Genomic DNA, 21,616 nt, shown 5'->3' with positions numbered 1-21,616 from the left:
AATGCTCTTGTCTTGTGAGGGACATCCTCTGTCCCCGATGGCACCATCTTCCACCTTCATCATGTGAAATACCTGAAAATGCCGAGGTGAGATAGAAACATGAAGACACCATGGAATTATTTAGATTGGAAAAGATCTTTAAAATCAATCCAATCATTAATCAAACACTGCCAAGCCCACCCCTAAACCATGTCCTTAAGTGCCACATCTACACACCTTGTAAACCCCTCCAGGAATGTGTCTGCATTCAGGAAAAGGGGAATTATATCACAGAGGGAACAAGCTGTAACATGGACAACCCAGATGGGATCCAAGCAGACTATTAACTGAAGGTTTTATGTGTATCCTGACCATAGAATTTACCAACAGGAACAACATGGATTCTGTGGAGTTTTCAGCCCCCCCTCTGAGGTTGAACCTGTGTTATCAGCAAAGCTCAAGGCTCTTAACCTGCAGCCATCTTCTCTCTCCCAATCTTGCATCACAAGCACAATTTAAAGGTAATGTGAAATTTTGTGTGTTCGGAGTGACTCTGTAATGGAAAGGCATTTTCAAAAGGGAAGGATTTTAGGATTTTCACCATTTCTTCCATGCTCCATGTTTGCCCAAGTATCTTCTGGAATCTTGATCCACAGTCAGACTCTGTAGCCAAGAATTCCTCTCCACCTCTCACTCTTCCTGACCTGCCTTTTTGCAGGGCAGCAGATGTGACAGTTCTTTAAACCTGCATCAAACTAAAAATATAACTTTATACCAGTATTAGACAACTTATTTTATTTGGATAATCTCTATTAGCACCCAAAGGTGAGCTGATCCTTTAGACAACATTGCAATTGTTAATCAGCTTTACAGAGCCAAACACTGAGACACTGCATTTCTCTGCTCCTTTGCTGTGAAATACCCAGCTCTGCCTTGGATGTTGACCTTGGCAGGGAGCAAACACAGGGCAGGGCTCCTCCTGCAGAGCTCTGCTCATTGGCATCAGAGGAGAAACCAGCCTTTATTCCCTTTGAAGTCCCAGAGACTGAAAATGTCTCTGCAGACAGTAGATATTATTCTGCTTTTCACAGAATGACAGAATATTGGGGTTGGAAGGGACCTCTGGAGATCACCCTAGTCTAACCCCCCAACCCACCTGGAACAGGTGACACAGGAATGTGTCCAGGTGGGTTTGGAATGTCTCCAGAGAGGGAGACTCCACACCCTCCCTGGGGAGCTGTTCCAGGGCTCTGCCACTTCCATGGAAAGAAGTTCTGCCTCATGTTGAGGTGGAACTTCTTGTGGTTTAGTTTGTGCCCGCTACTCCTCGTCCTGTCTCTTGGCACCACTGAAGAGAGGCTGGCACCATCCTCTGACAGCCCTTGGAGATGTTGGTATGGATTGATGAGATCCCCTCTCAGCCTTCTCTTCTTCAGACTAACCAGGCCCAGCTCCTGCAGTCTCTCCTCAGCAGAGAGGTGCTCCAGACCCCTCATCATCTTTGTGGCCTCTGCTGGACCCTCTCCAGCAGCTCCTTGCCTTTCTTGAACTGTGGAGCCCAGAGGTGGACACAACACTCCAGATGTTCCTCCCCAGGGCCGAGCAGAGGGGCAGGATCCCCTCCCTGACCTGCTGGCAACGCTCTTCCTGATGCACCCCAGGATCCCATTGGCCTTCCTCCAGCTCATGGTCAACTTGCCATCCACCAGGACCCTCAGGTCCTTCTCCACAGAGTTGCTCTCTGTAGGTCACTCCCAACCTCTACTGAGACTGGTTTCTTCCCTTTCCTGGAGCTCTTCGGGCCACCCTGCTTTTGATGTCTTGGAAAACAAGAACTCTGGGACTCCACTCGAGTTAATTCCTGGTAAATACAGAGCCAGCAAAGGTGCTGTTTGACCGAAGTGGCTGCATTTGCTATTTCAAGCTTAACAACTCCATGTTTGTTTGCAAAGGGCTGAGCTTTCACCAATCAATAACCACAAGGTATCAACTGACCCCCACAGCCAGTGAAACAGCCCTTCTCCTGCCTGTGGAAGCGTTGCCTGAGGACCACCTGTGCTCATCCCTGCTCTTACCTGGTCCTTCCCCATCAACGTGGTCCCCTCTGGTCCAAAAACCAGCAGGAGTTTAGCAAACAGCACGGGATCTACCTTGGGAGTGATGCAACCTCAGTTTGACGGACAAGGACATGGGAGCACAAAAAAAGCAGCTCGTCCAAGGTAATTTGTTGGCTCAGGGAATCTCCAAAAATAGAACTGGTTACTCCTGCCACTTCAGTTAACCTTTGGGCTGTGCCCCTGGATCTTTCCTTGGTTCACTGGGAATAACGTGCCCCTGGTCAGGTGCTGGCTGAGGACCAAGGCAAGGGGCAGGAGTCTGAATTTTACAGATTTCACCAACTTTCAGGCTGCTGTTTGTACTTTTGCTCTTCAAAATAAATTTGCCATCTGAACTGAAACAGAGCCACAAAAGGGATTTGTGCTGATAATGCCAAGGTGTTTGATCCCCATATGGGTCATTTACTTAAGAGTTGGACACGATGATCCTTGTGGGTCCAACTCAGAATATTCTGTGTTTCTGGAGAGGCTGCAGAGAGGAGGAGGGGAGAGAGGGGAACACAGAGGAGCTGCCAGGGAAGGCTCAGCCTGCAGGAGATGGCAAACAGCCGATCCAGCAAGAACTCAGAGGTGCTGGGGCTGCCTTGGAATCACCATCTCACTGTGCTCATGCTGTTTTACAGCTGCAATATCCCCAGCACTGCTCTGTCCTCTGGACCTGCCTCTGCTCCAGCTGCAGCCCTGACCTTCTGGCAGGAGCTTCCCTAATTACTTATTCCTTAGGTTTGCTCATCAGCTGAATGGCTTGAACCCTCCCCACCCCTTGTGAAGGGAGAAGGGGGGACAGGAGAGAAGAATTTGCAGGAAAAAAACCCAATGTTTAGGAATTCTTGGTCTGCACCAGCAAAACAGCAGCAATAATTCATTTGAGGGATACAGCTGTTTTCCCAAGAGGATAAACAAAATCGTGGCTTTTCTCCAGTTTTATCAGCCAGAAATGACTGAGAACAGTTAGCTGATCCTCCTGATCACAACCATTAAAAATAAATTAATATCAATAATATATATTAATATATACTATAAATGTATAAATATGTATAAATATATAAAATAAATAAATATGTGCTGTTGGGCTCCAGTTTAAATAATCAGGATCCAGGAAGGGCAGGAGATGGCAGAGCTGCCCCCAGAGCACAGGTTCTTCCCCAGGTCTGCTTCCCCAGGTGTCCTGCTGCCACCACGGCCAGAACTTGTGCCTGTGGTGCTGTTCAGCAGTTCCAGCCCTGTCCTTCCTTTGTGCTGATTGGGAAACAACAGTGTGGGGCTGGTTTGTGTGGGGCTGTGTTCTGCCATCCTCCACACTGCTCCCTCCTGGAGTGAAGTACAGCTGTATCCCTAATCCTAAAAGTTAAGGGGTCAACCTGGAGTCCCCCCTGGAGCTTTCTGCCAGAGATTCCAGGTAAGGCCATTCCCCTGGCTGTGGTTAGGGCACATTTTCTACATCTTGTCCTGTCTGGGGTGGCCCCAGAGTTTCTGTGTGAACAATCTTCTGCTTCATTTATTTGGTCAAAGCCTTGTTGTAGCTCAGGGCCACGTTTGAAAATAGTTGTTCTTCACAGAATCACAGGAGCCTTAAGGCTGGAAAGGACCTTTCAGATGGTCAACCCAGCGCTGCTGTGATCACCACTAAACCAGGGGTGGTGACTCCACCACTGCCCTGGGCAGCCTGTGCCAATGCTTTACAACCCTTTTGATGAAGAAATTTTCCCTACTATCCAATCTGAAAACCACCTTCCAGAGGGATTTGGACTATTTCCTTCGCTTTCCCAAAACCCTCTGCTGCGCTGCCGCACACCATGAACGCGCTGCGGGCGTTGCAGAGCTCCCCCCTGTCCGGCACAGCGCGGATGGGTGAGCAGGGCTGTGTTGGCACCCCGGGACAGGCCATTCCCGGTGTCCTGGTCACGCCTGTCGCCGTTCACCACCGGGGCATCGACCGCGGGTAACCCCGAGGGGGTGGGGCCTCCCCGTAATTGACATCTGTTTCATCCAATAGAGTGGCGACGCGCGCCTCTCCAGCGGGGGTGTGGCCTCGCTGTGACTGACAGCCCCCTTGACCAATAGCGCAGCTGTGCGCCTGTGTGGGCGGGACCTCGCCGTTACTGACAGCGGCTTCGCCCAATGGCATCTTTCGCGCGGGGCCGTGGGCGGGGCGGGGAGGTTTAAAGGGGCCCCGCCCGGCGCGCGCGCCGCCTCATGAGTCGCTGCTGCGCGCGCGCTCCCGCCGGGCCCTGAGGTAACGCGCGGTCCTAAAGCCCGACCGCCGTCCTACAGCCCGCCCGGGGGTGCGGGGAGGGGCCTGCGGGCTGTGTGTGTCTGTGTGTCTGTGTGTGTGTGTGTGATGGCTCCCCACGGCTCTCTGGGTGTCCCCAGTGGGGCTCGGTGCGGGTGGGATGCGTGGCCCGTGCCCACCCGTGGCGGGGGTTTGGCTGTGGGATTCACCTTTCTTGTGTCGGCTGCTCCTAATGTCCCTTTGCGGGTGGGTGTCTGGGGAGTGGGGGTGAAGGTTTTTTTGGGATTTTTGGTTAAATAACCCCCCACTCGGGTTGGGGATAACCCTGTGGGCTGAGGCAGTGGGTGGTCCGAGGGGAAGGTCTGTCCCTTCCACATGACACCTGTGCCCATCGAGGGAATGTGACATGACCTGGGCACTTGGGGATGCTCTGTGGGGTGATCTGAGCACTTGGAGGTGCTCCATACACTGACCTGGGCACTTGGAGATGGTCCATGAGGTGACCTGAGCACTCAGCGATGCTCTGTGAGGTGATCTGGGTGCTTGAGGATGCTCCTTAAGGTGATCTGGGTGCTTGGGGATGCTCCATGTGGTGACCTGAGTGCTTGGGATGCTCCTGCTCTGGCTCCCAGCCCTCCTGAGCTTCCAGCAGATACAATGCCATGTGTGGCAGTGGCAGAAACACAGCTGATGCATCCCTGGAAACACTTCCCTGTGCTTTCCTACATCCCTGTGCTCTCCTCCTCCTCTAGAGGGGAGTTCCCACCCGCTGTGCAGATGGTGCAGTAAAGCAAACAGCTCTGTAGGAAAGAGGAACTCGGAGCAGCCTCCTGGTGAGTCACGTGTCTGTGGAATCCACCTGAAACACCCCGGGGTCCTGGAGAAGCAAACTGCACGAAACTGAGAGTTCTGTGCTTGTCTGGGTGGCTGAGGAACAGTTCTGGTGCCATCAGTGCCCTGCCCTGGGTCTGTGGGCAGCTCCCTTCAGCCAAAGCTCAGCTCTGAAGGTGCTGTGGTGGAGTCAAGTGTCTGTGTGCAGTCCTGACAGTCACTCATCATCCTCAGAGAGCTTGGAGTTACTTTTCCTCGTGCTCCCTCCTCTCCAGCATCAGGTAATTCTCCAGCACAACCAGTGGTACTGCTGAGGACAAAACCTTTAGTGCTCAGGAAGTTTTTGTGGCTGCCCTTGCTAAAAATGGAGTTTATCTAAAAGAGGAAGAGTAGGTTGCTCAGCTTCTGTTTCCTCACTTAATAAATCTTGAAAGGAGACAAAGGAGCAAAAAGGGCCAGGTTGGAGTTTTGGTGGAGATGTGGAAAGGCAGCAAGATAAGGTGGCAGTTGCCTAAAGCTGCTCTGGACAGTGAAATCTGGAGTGGGGTGGATGTGGTGTCTGTACCAGTTAGAAGAAATCAGCCACAGGAAGCCGAGTGGGCTGTGCTGGAAAATGTCAAAGGCTCATAACACCTTCAGTAATTTGAATTTGAACTGATGTTGTTGAAGGTGTGCTATAAATGAAACCTCCTGCCAGGAGTTTGCACGTTGTCAGACATTTATTCAAACTCTGCAGTGGTTTCAATAGAATCATTCAACTTCCAGTTCTTCTGGGACACGGTGCTCCCTCAAAGCACAAAGTGTTTTGTATTTAAATGATTTAAGGAGTCAGGCAGGTTTAATTAAAAGGGAGGTTTCTTGCCGCGGGTTTTTGTTTGGGTGTGTGCTCTCCACGTTCCTGAACGTCTGTGGGACATCACGATGTGTTAACTGCTCTGGGAACAATGAGAGGCGGGCTGTCGTGTGTCCAGGAGAGAATCATTCTGATCCCATCCTGGTGATCTGCCCCAGGGGTTACACCTGGCTCTGGTGAACCATGGAATGGTTTGGGTTGGAAGGGACCTTAAAGCTCACCCAGTTCCAACCCTGAAACACGTGTGTTTTCCAGTGGATTGTATTTATAACTGAGCATCAAGGAGGGGGGGACTGAGCTGCAGAGTTGAGCAGAGCTAGGGAGTGTATATTGGGAAATTTTTGTTTCTAACCTAAATTTGTTGTCTAAAATGCATGACTGGTTTGTGATCCCTGCGTTCACAAGGAAACCTGCACAACCAGGTTGCACTTCAGCTGTCTGTCCAAGGCCAGGTTGGATGGGGCTTGGAGCAACCTGGTCTGGTGGAAGGTGCCCCTGCCTATGGCAGGGGATGGAATGAGATGAGTTTTAAGGTCTCTTCAACCCAAACCATTCTGGGATTCAATGATTCTGTGACAGCTGGAGTGAGAACACCAGTTTTCCCTTGAAACTCTGTTGCTGCATTAAAAGCACAGCCAGCCAGAGGAACACTGCAATTAGTGCGGAGGCCAAAGCTTCCTCCAGGGCCACAGGGGAGCCCTGAACCCCTTGTTGTGGGTGCTGGTGGGTGCAGAATTGCACAAGGGGGTCAGGCCCCGTGGGGTTTGTCCCTCCTGGGCTCGTGCTCGATTTCTCCTTGAGCAAGAGAGGCCGTGGTGGCACCGAGAAGTCTGGGATCTATTGTGCTCTCCCACATGTGGGTTTGAGCTCCTCCGGGCTGGGAACTGCCCCAGCTTGGGCAGGTCTGTGCAGAGATAACCCCCCTCTTCTCACAGCTCATAACTCCCCCCAGATAAACCGCTCTGCTCTTTCAGCCTAGAACGGGGGTGTTGGGCAACATCTGCCGGTTATCTCGGCGCTTCAGAGCTGGAGGTTTTTTTTTTTTGAGACATCCCAGTCTCAGCTGCCGGTGAATTAAACTGTTCCTGGCGTGGCTGAAGCAGAGTGTGGCGTGAGCAGCGACGTGTCTTGCTCAGATGAGTAAGCGGAAAGGGGGACGTGCTTTCCAGGGCTCTGAGCTGTGCCTGGCGTGGCTTTCCCCTCCCGTCAGAGGCTGCAGCGTGGCTGGCTCTGATTTATTAAAAGGGCTCTTTCGCTCCTGTCGCTCATCATTGATGCAAACGCGCTCTTCGCATCACCCGATTTAAACGCGTTTGTCTAATGCGGGTACAAAATAGCAGCCGAAAATCCACTTCTTAAAGAGATCAGGGATAATGAGATTCATCTCCAATCAGCTTGAAATCCCTTGAAACAATTAAAGCTCAGCCTGGCAACTCATAAGCGTCAAAGGCTTTTGATGAATGGAAACCTTAAATCAAATCAGCGTTTAAGAAAACACTTTTGTTTAGGTGATAAAATCCCCCGAGACAAAGTGCTGAAAGAAGCATAGGAGCTGCCAAAAAAACAGCTGCAAAACCGCTGGTTTTTATGAGAACTTTTAAAATCTAGGGTGTCCAAGGCTGCGTCCCCGGAGAGGGACCCGAAATCCCCGGTGTGCCGGGGTTGAGGCGGGCGTGGGGCCAGAGCCTCCTTAAGAGGCGGCGGTGTGGGGTGACGAGCCGCTTCCAATTGCGAGGCAGCAGCACATGACATAAGATGCTCCAGATCTGCCTCCTGGGCGCTAGTTTAAAAATAAAGCCTATTCCACGTCGGGCTCGGCGCCGGTGCGGAGCGGAGGCTGCGGGACGGCGATGCGCTGTGAGGATGGAGCTCTGCGGGGTGGGGTGGGGGGCTGGGAGCCGAGCGGGAGCGTTTTGGGGCACAGGGAGTGTGAATTTAAATTGTCTGGCTCGTTGGGCTTTCTCAGAGCTGGGGGTGTCACGTTGGTTTTGCTGCAGGGTGGAGGTTTCAGCAGGTTTTCAAATTAACAGAGTGGCGGCGAACGCTGTCAGAATTTACCGCGTTTCATGCAGGTTCGAGTTGTGCCTCTTTGGGGCTGCCTCTCTCGTGTAGCTGCATCGACTGAAGCCGATTTACCGTAGAATTTGGTTGTATTTTAATTGTTAAAACCTGTTTTCGCAGGGACGATGCTGTGTGAGTCAGAGGCACGGATGGCACTCGCTGAACCAGTCCCCATGGCTTATTGTAATTCAGCTCCTGAAGGGAACTGTGAGGTGTCACTGAGTGATGTGCTGCTCAACTCTTCAGCCAGGTGTGCCTAATTTAAGGTTTTATTTAATCTGTGTACATAGTTTGTATTCTAATCTTACTTGGATTAATTAAAATCATTTTGGAAGAGCCTCTGCAGGGGACAGCTCGTGTGTGGTGCCTACACTGATCTCCACCAAACTCCTCTAAGAGGCTGCTTAGATTTACAGTCTGAAGAGCAGATTAGTGTTTAAGGGTCTATATCTCCCCACAGCATAATGGGATCTAGCTGAATAAAACCTCTTTACCTAAATTTTTTCAGGCTACACTGAATTACATGTCATAAGGGGGAGAAAAAAGATGACTTGATTGACTGTGAGGGAAATAGCTGGGGCTTTTTTGCTCATATTACTGGGTCATTTGCATGCTTTGATCATAAAAGCTGGTGGAGAAATGGTGCAGAACTATTGCTACTGAGGATTAATTTGTGCTGAAAAATGTTCTCGATAATGAGGAGGGAACATCTCATAATCCCTTTGGGGGAAATAAAAAAACATTATTTACTCAGCTCTGGTTGTTGGCTTGGAGATTAGTTCAGGGAAGCAGTTCTGCTTTTGGACAGTACATGGGATCAGCCATGTCAGGTCTTCTCTGTGCCTTAAATCTTATATTCCCAAAGCAGTAACAGTTGACTTGACTATTCCCTAGAAAATCAGAGCAAGCATAAACCAGAGGGAAGGGATTTCCCCCTTACACTGAAATTCTCGTAGTGGCTGTACTGACTTGCCTTGTCTCTGATCTGGTAGAAGGGGAATAAAATGTGGGGTTCAGTGGAAGACCCGCCTGGATTGTGTGGGAGCAGAGGAGCTCCACCTGTCTGCTCCTTTTTGCCCCAGAGCTGTCCTACAGAGTTTTGGGGTTATTGTGATGTCAGGGCCCTGCAGCCATTCCAGAACACCCTGGAGCTGGGGCTACAACCAAATGTTGTCATGGGGAAGAGAAAACACCGAGCACTGGCCTGGTGAAACACCTTCATGATGGCCTGAAGAAAAGGGCCTTGGTAGGGCAAGGCAAGATGGAAATTTTGGGTCTCTGGAGTATAATCTTGGGTCAGCTAGAACTTGGATTTAGGGCTATGCTGATGGTCCAGGCAGGGTATTGCCCAGGGCAGGGGAACAAGCATCAGCTGCCTGGTTGGAGCGTGGGCTGTCCTTCTAGGGACCAAATCCCAAATCTCACAGGGTCTGGCTTCCAGCTCATGGTCTCAACTTGATTATGCCTTATCCTCATCATTAGGACTGTGAGAAAGTCCTTCTTGGAAAGGGCTGGAGGAAGAAAACTGGTTTGCAACCAGGGACAAGTGGTACTTCACCAGGTCTTGCAGGGCTGGAAGGAAAAGGGATGACTGGGAGGAGCGTGGCTGGAGTACATGGGATGTACCTGTTCCCATTCCTTCACAGACATCTGGTGGGAGCCCAATGGCTTTATTAGGAATACACAAGAACAAGATTTCCTGTGAAATCAGTTTCCTGCTCTTCTGCAGGAAACCTCCATGGGTTTTCCCACAGGGTGACTTGAGGCAAGCCCTGGGGCCTCCTTGTTGTTGAACTCATTTTGCAGAGAGGAGATGAGCCCCAGATCCATGTGGCCCTTCCTACCCCCCTCCTTCTCCTCCCAACTGCATATTCTTTGTTTCAGGCACCTGGAACAGACCTCTGGAGTTAAATGATGCCTGTTTTGGAGCTGTTAAGTTTATGGGTTGCAATGAAAGCTGCAATTAGGGCAACATCCATGTGTTCAAAACCAGCGTAGGCAAAGCTTGCACACTCTGAGGGACCTGAGCCATGCAGGGTAGTGGATTAATAAAGTCACCTGCAGGACATCAGGAGCCACTTCAACATCCAAGGATTTAGTGAAATGAAGTGATGGAGCAAACCTGCCCTCAGTGTGCTCATTCTGCTTTTGCCTTGCAGAACTCCTGAGCCCCACAACATCGAGCCAGGGGAAGATTCCAACATGGAGAGACATCAGCTGGACTCAGTTGATCCCAAAGGTGAGTATGAGAAGTTTGGTCACTGTGATGTGCATAAAATTATTGTTGGAATGAGAGAGGAATTTATCCAACCATAAGAATGGAAGAAGGAGCTCAGGGTGCAGGATAGGCTGTCCAGAGGTGTCTTGAACTTAGACTTTGAAGCACAGCTGTGCTTCGAGGAGTAAATAAGTAGTGTCAGGTACCAATGTCCTGCTTTCAGCCCTCCTTAAAAGAAAAACAAATTAAAAATAGCAGAGTATATGCTGGAGGAAGCTGCCACCTTACAGTGCAAGAGCTTTTGAGCAGCAGAGCGGGTTAGAGGAAATGTTTAACAAAATTTTGAAGTGCTTTAGAGGCTCCCAGTCCAAAATAGGGGGGATCCTGTGGCAAACTTGCCAAGAGGAAAAGGTCGAAAAAGGGGTGTGAGAGGGGTATAACAACATTTGCTATTGTGTGCTTGATACTTGGATTTATATTTCTGTCATGGCAGCAAGAAATGTTGAAACCTAAGATGCTGAACCCTTTCTTTCCAAGCAGCCTCCTCCTCTCCTGCCTCTAGAGTGTGGACAACACGTCGGGATGGGGAGGTCAAGCTGAGGATGGAAGACCAGGGAATAGGCAGTGAACCACCAAAGACTGTTCACCAGCTCTTCCAGGAAACTGTCAATAAATATGGGGACTATTATGCCCTTGCATCCAAAAAAGGTGGCCAGTGGGTCAAACTAACATACAAAATGTACTATGATGAGTGCTGTAAAGCAGCAAAAAGCTTTCTGAAGGTGAGTTTTTGTTGAGCTCTTGTTCATATTCATTGAATCACGGAGTGGTTTGGGTTGGAAGAGACCTTAGAGCTCATCTCATAAAACACCCTGCCATGGACAGGGACACCTTCCACTAGCCCAGGTTGCTCCAGGTCCCATCCAGCCTGGCCTTGGACACTTGCAGGGATGGGGCAGCCACAGCTGCTCTGGGCAACCTGTGCCAGGGCCTCACTGCCCTCACAGGGAAGAATTCCTTCCCAATATGTAATGTAAATCTCTCCTCTTTTTGTTTAAAACCGCTCCCTCTTGTCCTACCACTGTGTAAAAAGTCAGTTTAATGTTCACTCATTTAAGTGCTGGAATGGCTGCAGTCAAATGTATTTTAAACCTTCCAATTCTCTGAGTGTAGATGAGTCTTTCAGTGACAGCGAAGTACCTGAACATGCCATGGGCACCTTGGTACTCCCCACAGGGGTTTTGTCTGAATTTATTGCAAGTTGGTTCCACATCCAACTTCAAAAAAGGCATTTAAGGAGACATATAAAGTGAGGTGTTTGAGGTTTTGAGGCAAACCTGGACACTGCACCTCCAGAGGCTTGGAAATGTTAATCTTTCAAATTCAAAATTTGAAGGGATGCTTGTGAACCAGCCTTAAATGTCCCATCTGGCCCTGCCTTTTGCCTGTGCTGTTGGGATTGAGACACTCAGAGAGGGAAACCAACACTCCATGTTCTTACTGTTATGATGAAGTCTGGCTTCTTCAAGTCATGGTCACCCTGGTCTCACTCCCGTGGTGGGATCTTCCCGTCTGGGACAAAACCGGAGGGAGATTTAAAGACTGGGACTCCTCCAGCTGAAATTTCATCCCAAAATGTCTCTGACTGTCACTGGAGCTTGTTACTCTTGTCACTGTTGATATCTGATATATCCAACTGTATTAAATGTCTCAGGAGATGTTATCTAACTTCACCTCTTCTCCTTCCCAGAGGGAACCGAGAACTCCCTGGATTGCAGGTTTGTGTTGGTGTCAGTGAGCCAGGCATTCCAAGCACAGAGCTCTGCAAAGCCCTTTTTCCTTCCCACTGATAGCAGGACAGTGCCTGATGTGGAACTTAACTGGTTCCATCCTGGCTCTTGGGAAGTTTTTCAGTGGGAATCACTCTGTCCAACAACACAAACTCTCTCCTGTTCCCTGTGTTTGCAGCAGAGATCTGTAAATTAACTCTGAGCTTTCTTTGAAGGAAAACCAAGAGTGCTGTAATTCCATCTCTTGTTTACAGCTGGGGCTGCAGCGTTTCCATGGAGTGGGCATCCTGGGATTTAATTCTGCTGAGTGGTTCATTGCTGACATTGGAGCAATCCTTGCAGGGTAAGAACAAGTCTTGTCTCTCGCCATGAATTTTGGCACTCAGTAATTGCAGTATCCACATGAGAAGCAAATATGATTAAAACCCCCCAACTAAACCAACCACAAAAAAACCCCAAACCCAGTTGTTTGTATTTTAATATAATGAAGGAAACGACAACCTCGACTTAATTCAGAATGAATCAATGAGACAAGAATTAATATTTTTGTTTTTAGCCAAATGCTTCTCTCAAAATAAGATGACCACTAGGTTAATCCAAAAGATTTCTTATATATACTGTGATTAAAAATATAATGGGAAATGCCAGAGAATCCCAGGATGGATTTTGATATCTTCCTTCCATCTGAGACATTTTGGACCCTTACACCACTCTGACATTTCCCATGCTCCACATCAGAGCCTTTGCTCTTGGAATTAAACCCTCCACTTTTTCTTGTCATATTATGGGATATTCTTCTCAAAGTTTTTCCTCTGAAAAGGTCTGAGTTTTGCCAGCAATTCTTCTTGTCCTCTAATTCTGTGTTTTGCTTTTCTGTTTTGTTTTTTCCCCTCTTCCCTTACAGTGGATTTGCTGTTGGGATCTACACAACAAACTCTCCCGAGGCCTGTCACTATGTGGCAGAGAACTGCAGTGCTGATGTTATAGTGGTGGAAAACCAGAAACAGCTGCAGAAAATCATAGAAGTAATTCTATTTTTCAGATGTCTGGGGGTTACAGCATCCTGTTGACAGCTGTGGGAGGGTAATACCAGAGGGGAGTGCTGGCTCTGAAAGCAGAGGTGAACTGGCTGAGCCTTCTTGGTGCCTGGCTCAGATGGGTTGTCTCTTGTACTGAGTCTCACAAGAGGTGAAGTGGTGGTTTCCCTTCTTAAAGCCTTGAGAAGCCAAAATGAACAATTGAACAGCCTCTAGGATGTCTGGCAACGTCCCAGCTCAAATTATGAGTTTCTAGTGAGGCTTCCCTGTTATTTCAGTAGCACAGATGGGATTCTCTTGGCTTTAAATAAAATGGCAAATAGCAGGAGCATGCCAAGTGGTGGGTTATGTGGCCTGGAAGGGACAAGCAGGATTTGCTCCTTCTCATGAATCTCCCTTCTTAACACAGATTGAGGATAGACTACCTCAGCTGAAGGCCATTGTCCAGTATGGGGAAGAGATAAAGGAGAAGAGACCAAATCTGTACTCGGTAAGCCCTGGGCATCTTCATGGCTTGTAAGTCCTGGTTGTGTTCAGGTGGTGTCTCCAAGTACCTGTCACCTTCCATGGGACCTTAAACATCCCTGCCCGTGGCAGGGGGTGGAACAAGGTGGTCTTTAAGGTCCCTTCCAACCCAAACTAGTGTGGGATTCTGTGGCTGTGATCCCATGAGCTTGTGTTGGCCATGGTGAGGGATTGCCTGCCCCACTGGGCAGGAGCTGTTGTGCAAACCTGGATAATCCCTGCTCTAAGGAGGGTGTTGGATTACCCACCTCTGCAAGGCAGCCCTGCGTCCCACAGTTACTCCAGTGAGTACCGGGATTGCTACAGAGCTGGAAAGCTGCTCAGGATGGGTCTGTCTCCTTTCTGCTTCTCTTGTGGCAGCCAGAAAACAGTGTGGGGCGGTGCGTATCTTCCAGAGGCTTGAACACAGGGAATGGCTTCCTTCTCTTCGTGTGTAGCAAAGGGTTTAATTTTTCACATGAAAGATCACAAAGTGATGGAGCTCTTCTCTTCTTTGCACAGTGGAGTGAGTTCATGGAGCTGGGCAGGGATGTCCCAGACACTCTGCTCCACTTGGCCATAGCGGCGCAGAAGCCCAACCAGTGCTGCACCCTCATCTACACCTCGGGGACCACGGGGCAGCCCAAGGGGGTCATGCTCAGCCACGACAATGTGAGTGTCTGCTCTGTTCTGCTGCCACCCCTGGAGCTGTGACAGATCAGCCGGATTCATTCCAGAATCATGGAATGTGCTGAGTTGGAGGAGACCACAAGGGTCATCCAGTCCAACCCCTGGCCTTGCACAGACACCCCAACAATCCCACCCTGTCCCTCAGAGCGTTGTCCAAACGCTCCTGGAGCTCTGGCAGCCTTGGGGCCGTGCCCACTGCCCTGGGGAGCCTGGGCAGTGCCCCAGCACCCTCTGGGGGAAGAACCTTTCCCTGAGATCCATCCCAACCCCCCTGGCACAGCTCCAGCCCTTCCCTGGCTCCTGTCCCTGGTCCCAGAGCAGAGCTCAGCGCCTGCCCCTCCGCCTCCCCTCGGGAGGAGCTGCAGCCCCCGAGGAGTCTCCCCTCAGTCTCTTCTCGAGCTGAACAAGCTGAGTGCCTGATGTTGAGATCACAGGATGTTGTACCTGTGTGTTCTATGCTGTCCCTGCCTGGAAGGACCATCCCTGACCCCCCATGGGTTCTGTTGCAGCTGACGTGGACGGCGGCGGTGGCCGGACGGTCCATCATGCTCACGGACCCCAAGGAGAGGCAGGAGCAGGTGATCAGTTACCTGCCCCTCAGCCACATCGCTGCCCAGATGTCTGATATCTGGTCAGCCATGACCTTTGGAGTGCAAGTTTACTTTGCTCAGCCAGATGCATTGAAGGTAAAAACTTAATAATAAACCTACACCCACCCATCTGCTCGTGGCTCAAAACAAGGCTGTGTTATCCTGTGGTTCTGAAAGCTTTGCTGACTGGGTTTACTTGCCCAGTGACCAACTGCCCCTGTTGGTTTTAGAGCCACTCTGACCTTTGCCTTTTGACTCTCTCCCAAGCCTGGGAGAAACTGGCCCAGACTTCACAGCTGGGACCTGCTGAGTGTCTCACCTGACACCTTTCCCCGCCCCCACGGCTGGTTGAGCAACAGCTTTGTGTTTGCTCTGCCCGCATTGCACAAGTTAAATCTGTAACACCACTTCCATCTGTGGCCTGAGAAAGGGATTCTTCTCCCTGTGCTGTGTCAGCACAGACCCTTGCTGCCTTCCCAGTTTCCATTGGAATGCCCTGGGGGGTTCCTTTCTGCCGATGGCACTGCACAAAATGAGCAGTTCCTCAAAGCTCGTGGCACAGTCCCAAGTTCTGGCTCGTGACCGGTGCTGACCTGAAGTCTGCAGTGAAGCACTTCTAAAAGCTGCATCAAATTCTGCTTGTCTCAGGGCAGCTTGGTGGAGACCCTGAGGGAAGTGAGGCCAACTGCTTTTCTGGGGGTTCCTCGTGTCTGGGAAAAAATGGAAGAAAAGATGAAATCCGTAGGGATGAAATCGTCGGCACTGCGGAGGAAAGTGGCCTCGTGGGCCAAGGGAGTGGGGCTGCAGACCAACCTGAAGAGGATGAATGGGTAATTATGAGCTGCAATTAAGGGATGCTCATGAGTGTTAGGAGAACTTTGCTATCAGATCAGGGATTATGTTCCATTCAGGGATTATATCCAACATAACAGGCCAGATTTATGGGCAATAAAGCCAAACTTTAGGGTAAGCAGCAAAGGCTGGAGGGCAAATAATTCATTGTTTTACTAAATAAACTAAACTGGGATGATGAGGAAAGGAGGAAGGGAAAGAAGTTCTACTTGGAGGCTGAGACCTTGTGCCCATTTCCCTCCTCCAGGTATTCTGAGGTGCCGGTGAACTTCCGCCTGGCCAAACACCTGGTGTACAGGAAGGTGAGGAAGGCCCTGGGGCTGGACCGGTGCACCAAGTGCTACACAGGGGCTGCTCCCATCACCAGAGAGACCCTGGAATTCTTTCTGAGCCTGAACATTCCCGTGTTGGAGCTGTATGGCATGAGTGAGAGCTCTGGGCCTCACACCATCTCCGTCCCTCACGCCTTCAAGCTCACCAGGTGAGAGCAGGGGTGAAGGGTGAGGTCAAGGTTTCTCCTGCATCTGGCACGTCCATCTCTCCTCATGCAGCTCATCCCGAGTTTTGCTGCCACTAAAGGGTCACTGGGGAACAGGTTCCTTTGGCCACATCTCACAGATCTGCCAAGGGCAGCAGCAGCAGGGAGGCTGAAATTGAACTTAGCTGGATTCTGGAGGAGCTGAGGAGGAATGGAGGGGCTGGTGGGAAGAAGGAAGAGTTGGTAACTCCAACCTACACTTTAATGGCAGTGAGGGTGTCTTTGAGTGGCTTGTTCAGTCTGCACAGTAAAAGTTTGCTGCCAAGGACATAAATCTTCTCATTCAGAGCTCAGGTGTGGAGAACAATGAGTGGAAAACCCTTGGTGTGTGAGCACTGATCTCTGCAATAACAACTCTTGCTGTAGCTTCCCTTACATGAGCAGATGCCTTTTAAGCTCCTTCCTGAAGCCATTGTACTAAAAAGCTGCTGGGCTTTGTTCAAGCTGGAGAGGGTGCTGCTGTTAATCTCTGCTTGAATTGCATTTAAAATCAATTATTGCCATGGGTCTGTGTTCTCTTGCAGCTGTGGGAAGGAACTCCCAGGCTGCCGGACCCTCATCCATAAGCCAGACAGGGATGGCACTGGGGAGATTTGCTTCTCAGGGAGACACATCTTCATGGGCTACTTGAACATGGAGGACAAAACCAAAGAGGCCATCGATGAGGATGGGTGGCTGCACTCAGGTGACCTGGGCAAGCATGACAAAGATGGATTCCTCTACATCACAGGCAGAATTAAAGGTAACTCATCCCCTGACTTGGTTGTCTTGATGTTGTGCAGCACTATGGAATCACAGAGTTATTAAGCTGGGAAAGACATCATGGCACCCAGCCATTCCCCCAGCACTGCCAAGGCCACCACTAACCCGTGTCCCCACATCTACACATCTCTTAAATCCCTCCAAGGGTGGTAACTCCACCACTGCCCCGGACAGCTGTGCCAATGCTGGACACCCTTTCAGTGAAGACATTTTCCCAGTATCCAACCTAAACCTCCCCTGGTGCAGGGGAGGCTCTGCTGCTTGTGTGGTTGTGGCTTGCACAGATTATTTCAATCCTTCTCCTTCTGGAGTTTCCACATGAATGTGGCTGCAGCATGTCCTGGCTCTGAGAGTGTGACACAGTGTGTGATGGGAGGAGAGGGGTGGCCCCTGGAACCAGGATGTGTCACAGAATGGGGGAGAAACCCTTGGATTTCGGCAGCAGCACTTAATGCTTTGTGGGCTTGTTGTGCCACCAGTTTCAGGAGCTTTGCTGGGTGACTTCCAAGGAAAACAACAGCTTAACCCTGTTGTGCAAGTGCCTTTTAGCAACGAGGTTCTTGGGACACTGCTTTGAGCAACCCCAAACAAAGCCAAGACCTCCAACCTCAGCAAATCTTCAGTTTCTGACAATTTGGGTGCCAGCTTAGGTGCCTGAGAGTCCAAGGTGTGTGTGCCAAGGTGCTGAGGGCTCATCCTGTGTTCCCAGACTGCAAACACCTCCAGAGCACTGAGGCAGCTCTCACAGGGCTGTGTGTGTGTTCATGGCTCCAGCTCCTCTCTCCTGGCCTGGCTGGAGACATGGAGTGATCATTAAGACTGGAAAAGCCTTCTAAGATTATCAAGTTCAACCGTTCCCTCAGCACTGCCCAGGCCACCACTAACCCCTGTCCCCAGGTGCCACATCCACACATTTTTTTGAACACTTCCAGGGATGGTGACTCTACTACTTTCCCAGTCCTGGTGTGCCGCCTTCTCCACGCACTGTTTGATCCAGGAGACATGAAGGAGCTGTTGAGTTGTTTCAGATTGTGGGAAGGGGAGAAACTCCAGGCATTAACCAAGACTTGACTGTTTTCCAGAGCTCATCATCACTGCGGGAGGGGAGAACGTTCCTCCCGTTCCGATCGAGGATGCCGTCAAAAATGCTGTTCCCATCATCAGCAATGCCATGTTGGTTGGGGACAAAGCCAAATTCCTGTCAATGCTTCTGACACTAAAGGTAATGGAAAACAGGGAGGGAACCCACCTCTGTCACTGAATGTGATCAGTTCCAGGGAGGAAGAGGATTGTTGCACATTTTTGGTGTCTTGTGGAGACAGGAGGCTCCGTGGGGCACAGTTTGTTGTAGCTGAGCTGCAAAGAGCAGCTGTAACCACAGCAAAGTTGTCACTTGCTCAGACCACCCTGTTCAGGGCAACTCTTTCTGTGCCACAAAGGGCAGGAAGAAAGAGAAGGAAAAGACCTAAAAGTGAGGCTGAAAAAGGAACCCTTCTGCCTTTCTCACCCGGTTTAGTTTCTCAGCTGGGCAATAAGCAGCTGTCAGGGATTGCTTTGTCAGACTCTGGCTTCAAACTCCACCAGGACACATCCACAGTGGTCCCACACAGGCTTTGCAGGACAATGGGAATTAGTGAGACTTAAGATCAACAGCCTCACCTGGGGTAGGAGACCCGAGCCAGGCCCTGGAGGTGGCCCTGCTGTGCTTGTCATGGTTCTGTGCTGTGTGTGTTGACTGTGGGATGCAGGGAAGTGAACTGTGGCCCAGAAAAGGTCTGGAAAAAAAGTGATTAACTTTAGATAGCACAGGAGGGATTTGGCAGATGAGCTCTGTTTGGTCCTTGGCATCAAGGTGGCTGTTGAGCAGGCAGAGCTCTGAGGGGGTTTATCCATGTTCTGTCCCAAGTGTCCATTGGCTGCCAGGGTTTGGATGAAGCTGCAGGGGCTGGTGGAGTGACAGCTGGGAGCAGGGTGGGAAGGGAGCCCTGGCACCATCCCAGGGCAGCGTTTTGGTGCTCAGCAATACAAAGGGACCTGTTGTGGCTCGTCCTGCAGTGCAAGGTGGATGCAGAGACGGGTGAACCGGGGGATGAGCTCACTCCAGAGGCTCTGGAATACTGTCAGAAGCTGGGCAGCAAGGCCACAAAGGTCTCTGAAATCATCAGCAGCAAAGACAAGGCCATCTACGCCGCCATCCAGAAAGGCATCACAGCGGTCAATGAGGGAGCCACCTCCAATGCCCAGAAAGTCCAGAAGTGGGTCCTTCTGGAGAAGGACTTTTCCCTCTTTGGTGGAGAGCTTGGTGAGTGATGGGTGAGGCATCTGGGGTCCCCCATGCACCCCTTCCTTGGCTGTTGAACACCAGCATAACCAGGACCCCCAAAACAGAGCTCCCCATGGCCTTTCCTCGCCGAGGCTTTTCCCTGTTGCAGTTTGGGGAGTGGGATGAGTTGGGATGAATTCCCACCTTTGGCCAGCAGCACCGAGCTGAGCTGTGCTCACCCTTGTTCTGAGATGCCTCTTGCAGGATGATGGAATCACAGAATGTCCTGAGCTGGAAGGGACCCCCAGGGATCATCAGTCCAACCCCTGGCCCTGCCCAGGACACCCCAACAATCCCACCCTGTCCCTCAGAGCGTTGTCCAAACGCTCCTGGAGCTCTGGCAGCCTTGGGGCCGTGCCCACTGCCCTGGGGAGCCTGGGCAGTGCCCCAGCACCCTCTGGGTGATGCTGTGCTGCTCCTGTTCACAGGGAAGGAGGGAGGGAGATTCCATTAATCCCAAAGACAACTTTAGAACTGGTCACTGTTCCTGTGTTTCATCTCTCCCTCCAGACTTGCTTCACCCTAGTGAAGATTTGTGCTCCCTGTGGCTCCCTCTCCATTAAAACTTGTGCTGATTCTCCACAGGCCCAACCATGAAGCTCAAGAGGCCGGTGGTGGCACAGAAATACAAAGCCCAGATTGCTCAGTTTTATGCAGATGTGGACACTCCCAATGGGGAGACCTCGGCCCAGCAGTAACCCAGAGGAGATCCCCCAGCTCCCCAGGAAGGATTCCCTGGATTCTGTTGGAATAAAGAGGCTCTGCCATCATGCAGCCCCTTGGCTCGCTTTGCTGTCCATGTTCTGGCCCTGCCCTGCAGTGTGGTGAGCGTGGTCACGCCCGTGTTCTCCTGTGTCTGTGTTCCCTGCTGAGATATCCCAAATACCTCAGCTCTGTTATTTTTTATTCCCATTTTTATAAGGGCAATACAATGTTTACCTTCAATCCACGTGACGTTATGTTTTAACCAAAGTTTTCTTTTTTTTTCTTCCTGAGCTGAATGTAAAGCAGGAGCTGTAAATCAGGAGCTGCACTTTCCCTGCTGAGGGAGAAAGGCAGATTCCGTTTCCCAGCAGTGTCCTTGCTCCCTCCCTCTGCACGTTTCCCTGCATGCTGGTGGCATCCATGTCATTTTAAATCTCCTTCCCCACAAACCCTGTCTGAAGTGGCAAATGCTGGGTGACTGCACACACCAGTGGAGTTGGAACCTCTCATGGACTGGGTTTGTCTGTGCAATATTTTGATTTTTTTTAATCTTTTTTTTGAGTTATAGTGAAGCCATAAATCGTACTATTGAAGTAGAATCTATGGCTGATGTTCTGGAAGTGATTTAGTCCAGGGACTATTTATAAGGCTTGTGTACAATGTGTGAAATCTGTCTGTATCTTACAATCTAGAAATGTCGTGAAATGGGAAACTCCAGAGTGGGGGGTGGGTGGACTGAGGGTTTGTACCTGTGCTTGGAGAGAGGACACAGTGCTGGGAACCCAGTGGTTCTTCTGAAGGTCTGTGATCAGCCATCCCAGCAGCTGTGAAGGTCCTTCCCATGGGATTCATTGGCTGCAGGACACAGGTTTAGGGACCTGCAAAGCTGGAGGGAAGTACCTGTAACCAGCAGCTCCTCATGGGTCTAAGTGGTTCTGCAGGGCTTATTCCAGGCTGCCCCATGCCCAGGAGGGCCTGGGAATCCCGACAGCAAATGAAGGATTGTCTGTAAAATGGGTTATTTCAAACCAGAAATTCTCACCTGGACTCAAGCGGGACAGCCCAGCCCTGATTCCAAGCAACTCTTCCCATGGAAAAGGAGGAGCAGTGGGAGGTGGTGGGTGCAGATCAGAGCAGCTCTGTGCTGGTTCACACCCTGGCTGGGCTGGGCATGGACTGGACCTGGGCACCTCGGGGTGGGTTAAACCCCAAAGTGTCTCTGATCTGGGCTCAGGGAAATTCCCCCTGCCCCTGGGGAAGGGTGGGAAATGCACCTGCTGCTCATCCCCTGCAAACCTGTGTTCGGAGCTGTTGGATTTGCCGTGTCTCCAGTGTTTGGAAGAGGAATGTGTAATAAACAAACTCTGCAGTTTGTGTCTCCTGACTCCTCGGTCATTCCTGGAAAACATGGATCTGAGGGCCTGTGGCACAGGGCCGGGAGCAGCCAAGGGCTGGGAGAGGTGCAGCCGGGGCTGCTGCCTCGGGAATCCTTGAGGGGGGAGCTGCTTCTGGGGCAGCCCAGGGCTGTGTGAC

At 50.7% G+C, this 21,616-nt stretch overlaps 1 protein-coding gene and 1 long non-coding RNA gene across 10 annotated transcripts; one reads left to right on the top strand and one right to left on the bottom strand.

Moving 5' to 3' along the window:
• Nucleotides 1-4,286: 4,286 nt before the first annotated feature.
• ACSBG2 (acyl-CoA synthetase bubblegum family member 2) lies at nt 4,287-21,467 on the top strand. 9 transcript variants are annotated; one of them, XM_027701594.1, is made up of 15 exons: nt 4,287-4,332; nt 8,195-8,324; nt 10,234-10,313; nt 10,830-11,074; nt 12,337-12,425; nt 12,987-13,107; nt 13,529-13,609; nt 14,146-14,295; nt 14,823-14,999; nt 15,552-15,733; nt 16,003-16,236; nt 16,818-17,035; nt 18,138-18,277; nt 19,111-19,357; nt 19,964-21,467. In XM_027701594.1, exons 2-15 carry the CDS (start codon nt 8,200-8,202, stop codon nt 20,074-20,076), a joined length of 2,202 nt encoding a protein of 733 aa, XP_027557395.1. In that variant the 5' UTR covers nt 4,287-4,332; nt 8,195-8,199; the 3' UTR covers nt 20,077-21,467. The 9 variants fall into 9 exon arrangements, with proteins under 9 accessions (XP_027557395.1, XP_027557393.1, XP_027557392.1 ...); XM_027701592.1 differs by lacking the exon at nt 4,287-4,332 and adding an exon at nt 5,082-5,162; XM_027701591.1 differs by lacking the exon at nt 4,287-4,332 and adding an exon at nt 5,187-5,441.
• Nucleotides 8,145-9,158, bottom strand: LOC113976438. The gene is made up of 3 exons (XR_003537095.1): nt 9,044-9,158; nt 8,825-8,957; nt 8,145-8,182 (listed from the first exon to the last, which is right to left on the bottom strand). It is a non-coding gene; the product is annotated as an uncharacterized LOC113976438 (long non-coding RNA).
• Nucleotides 21,468-21,616: the final 149 nt, after the last annotated feature.

Source organism: Neopelma chrysocephalum, unplaced genomic scaffold (assembly GCF_003984885.1).
Source record: "Neopelma chrysocephalum unplaced genomic scaffold, ASM398488v2 Primary Assembly neopelma1_164, whole genome shotgun sequence".
NCBI classification, from domain to species: domain Eukaryota; kingdom Metazoa; phylum Chordata; class Aves; order Passeriformes; family Pipridae; genus Neopelma; species Neopelma chrysocephalum.
Note: the sequence above shows the minus strand (reverse complement) of the source record. Positions and strands in the feature narration are given on the sequence as shown.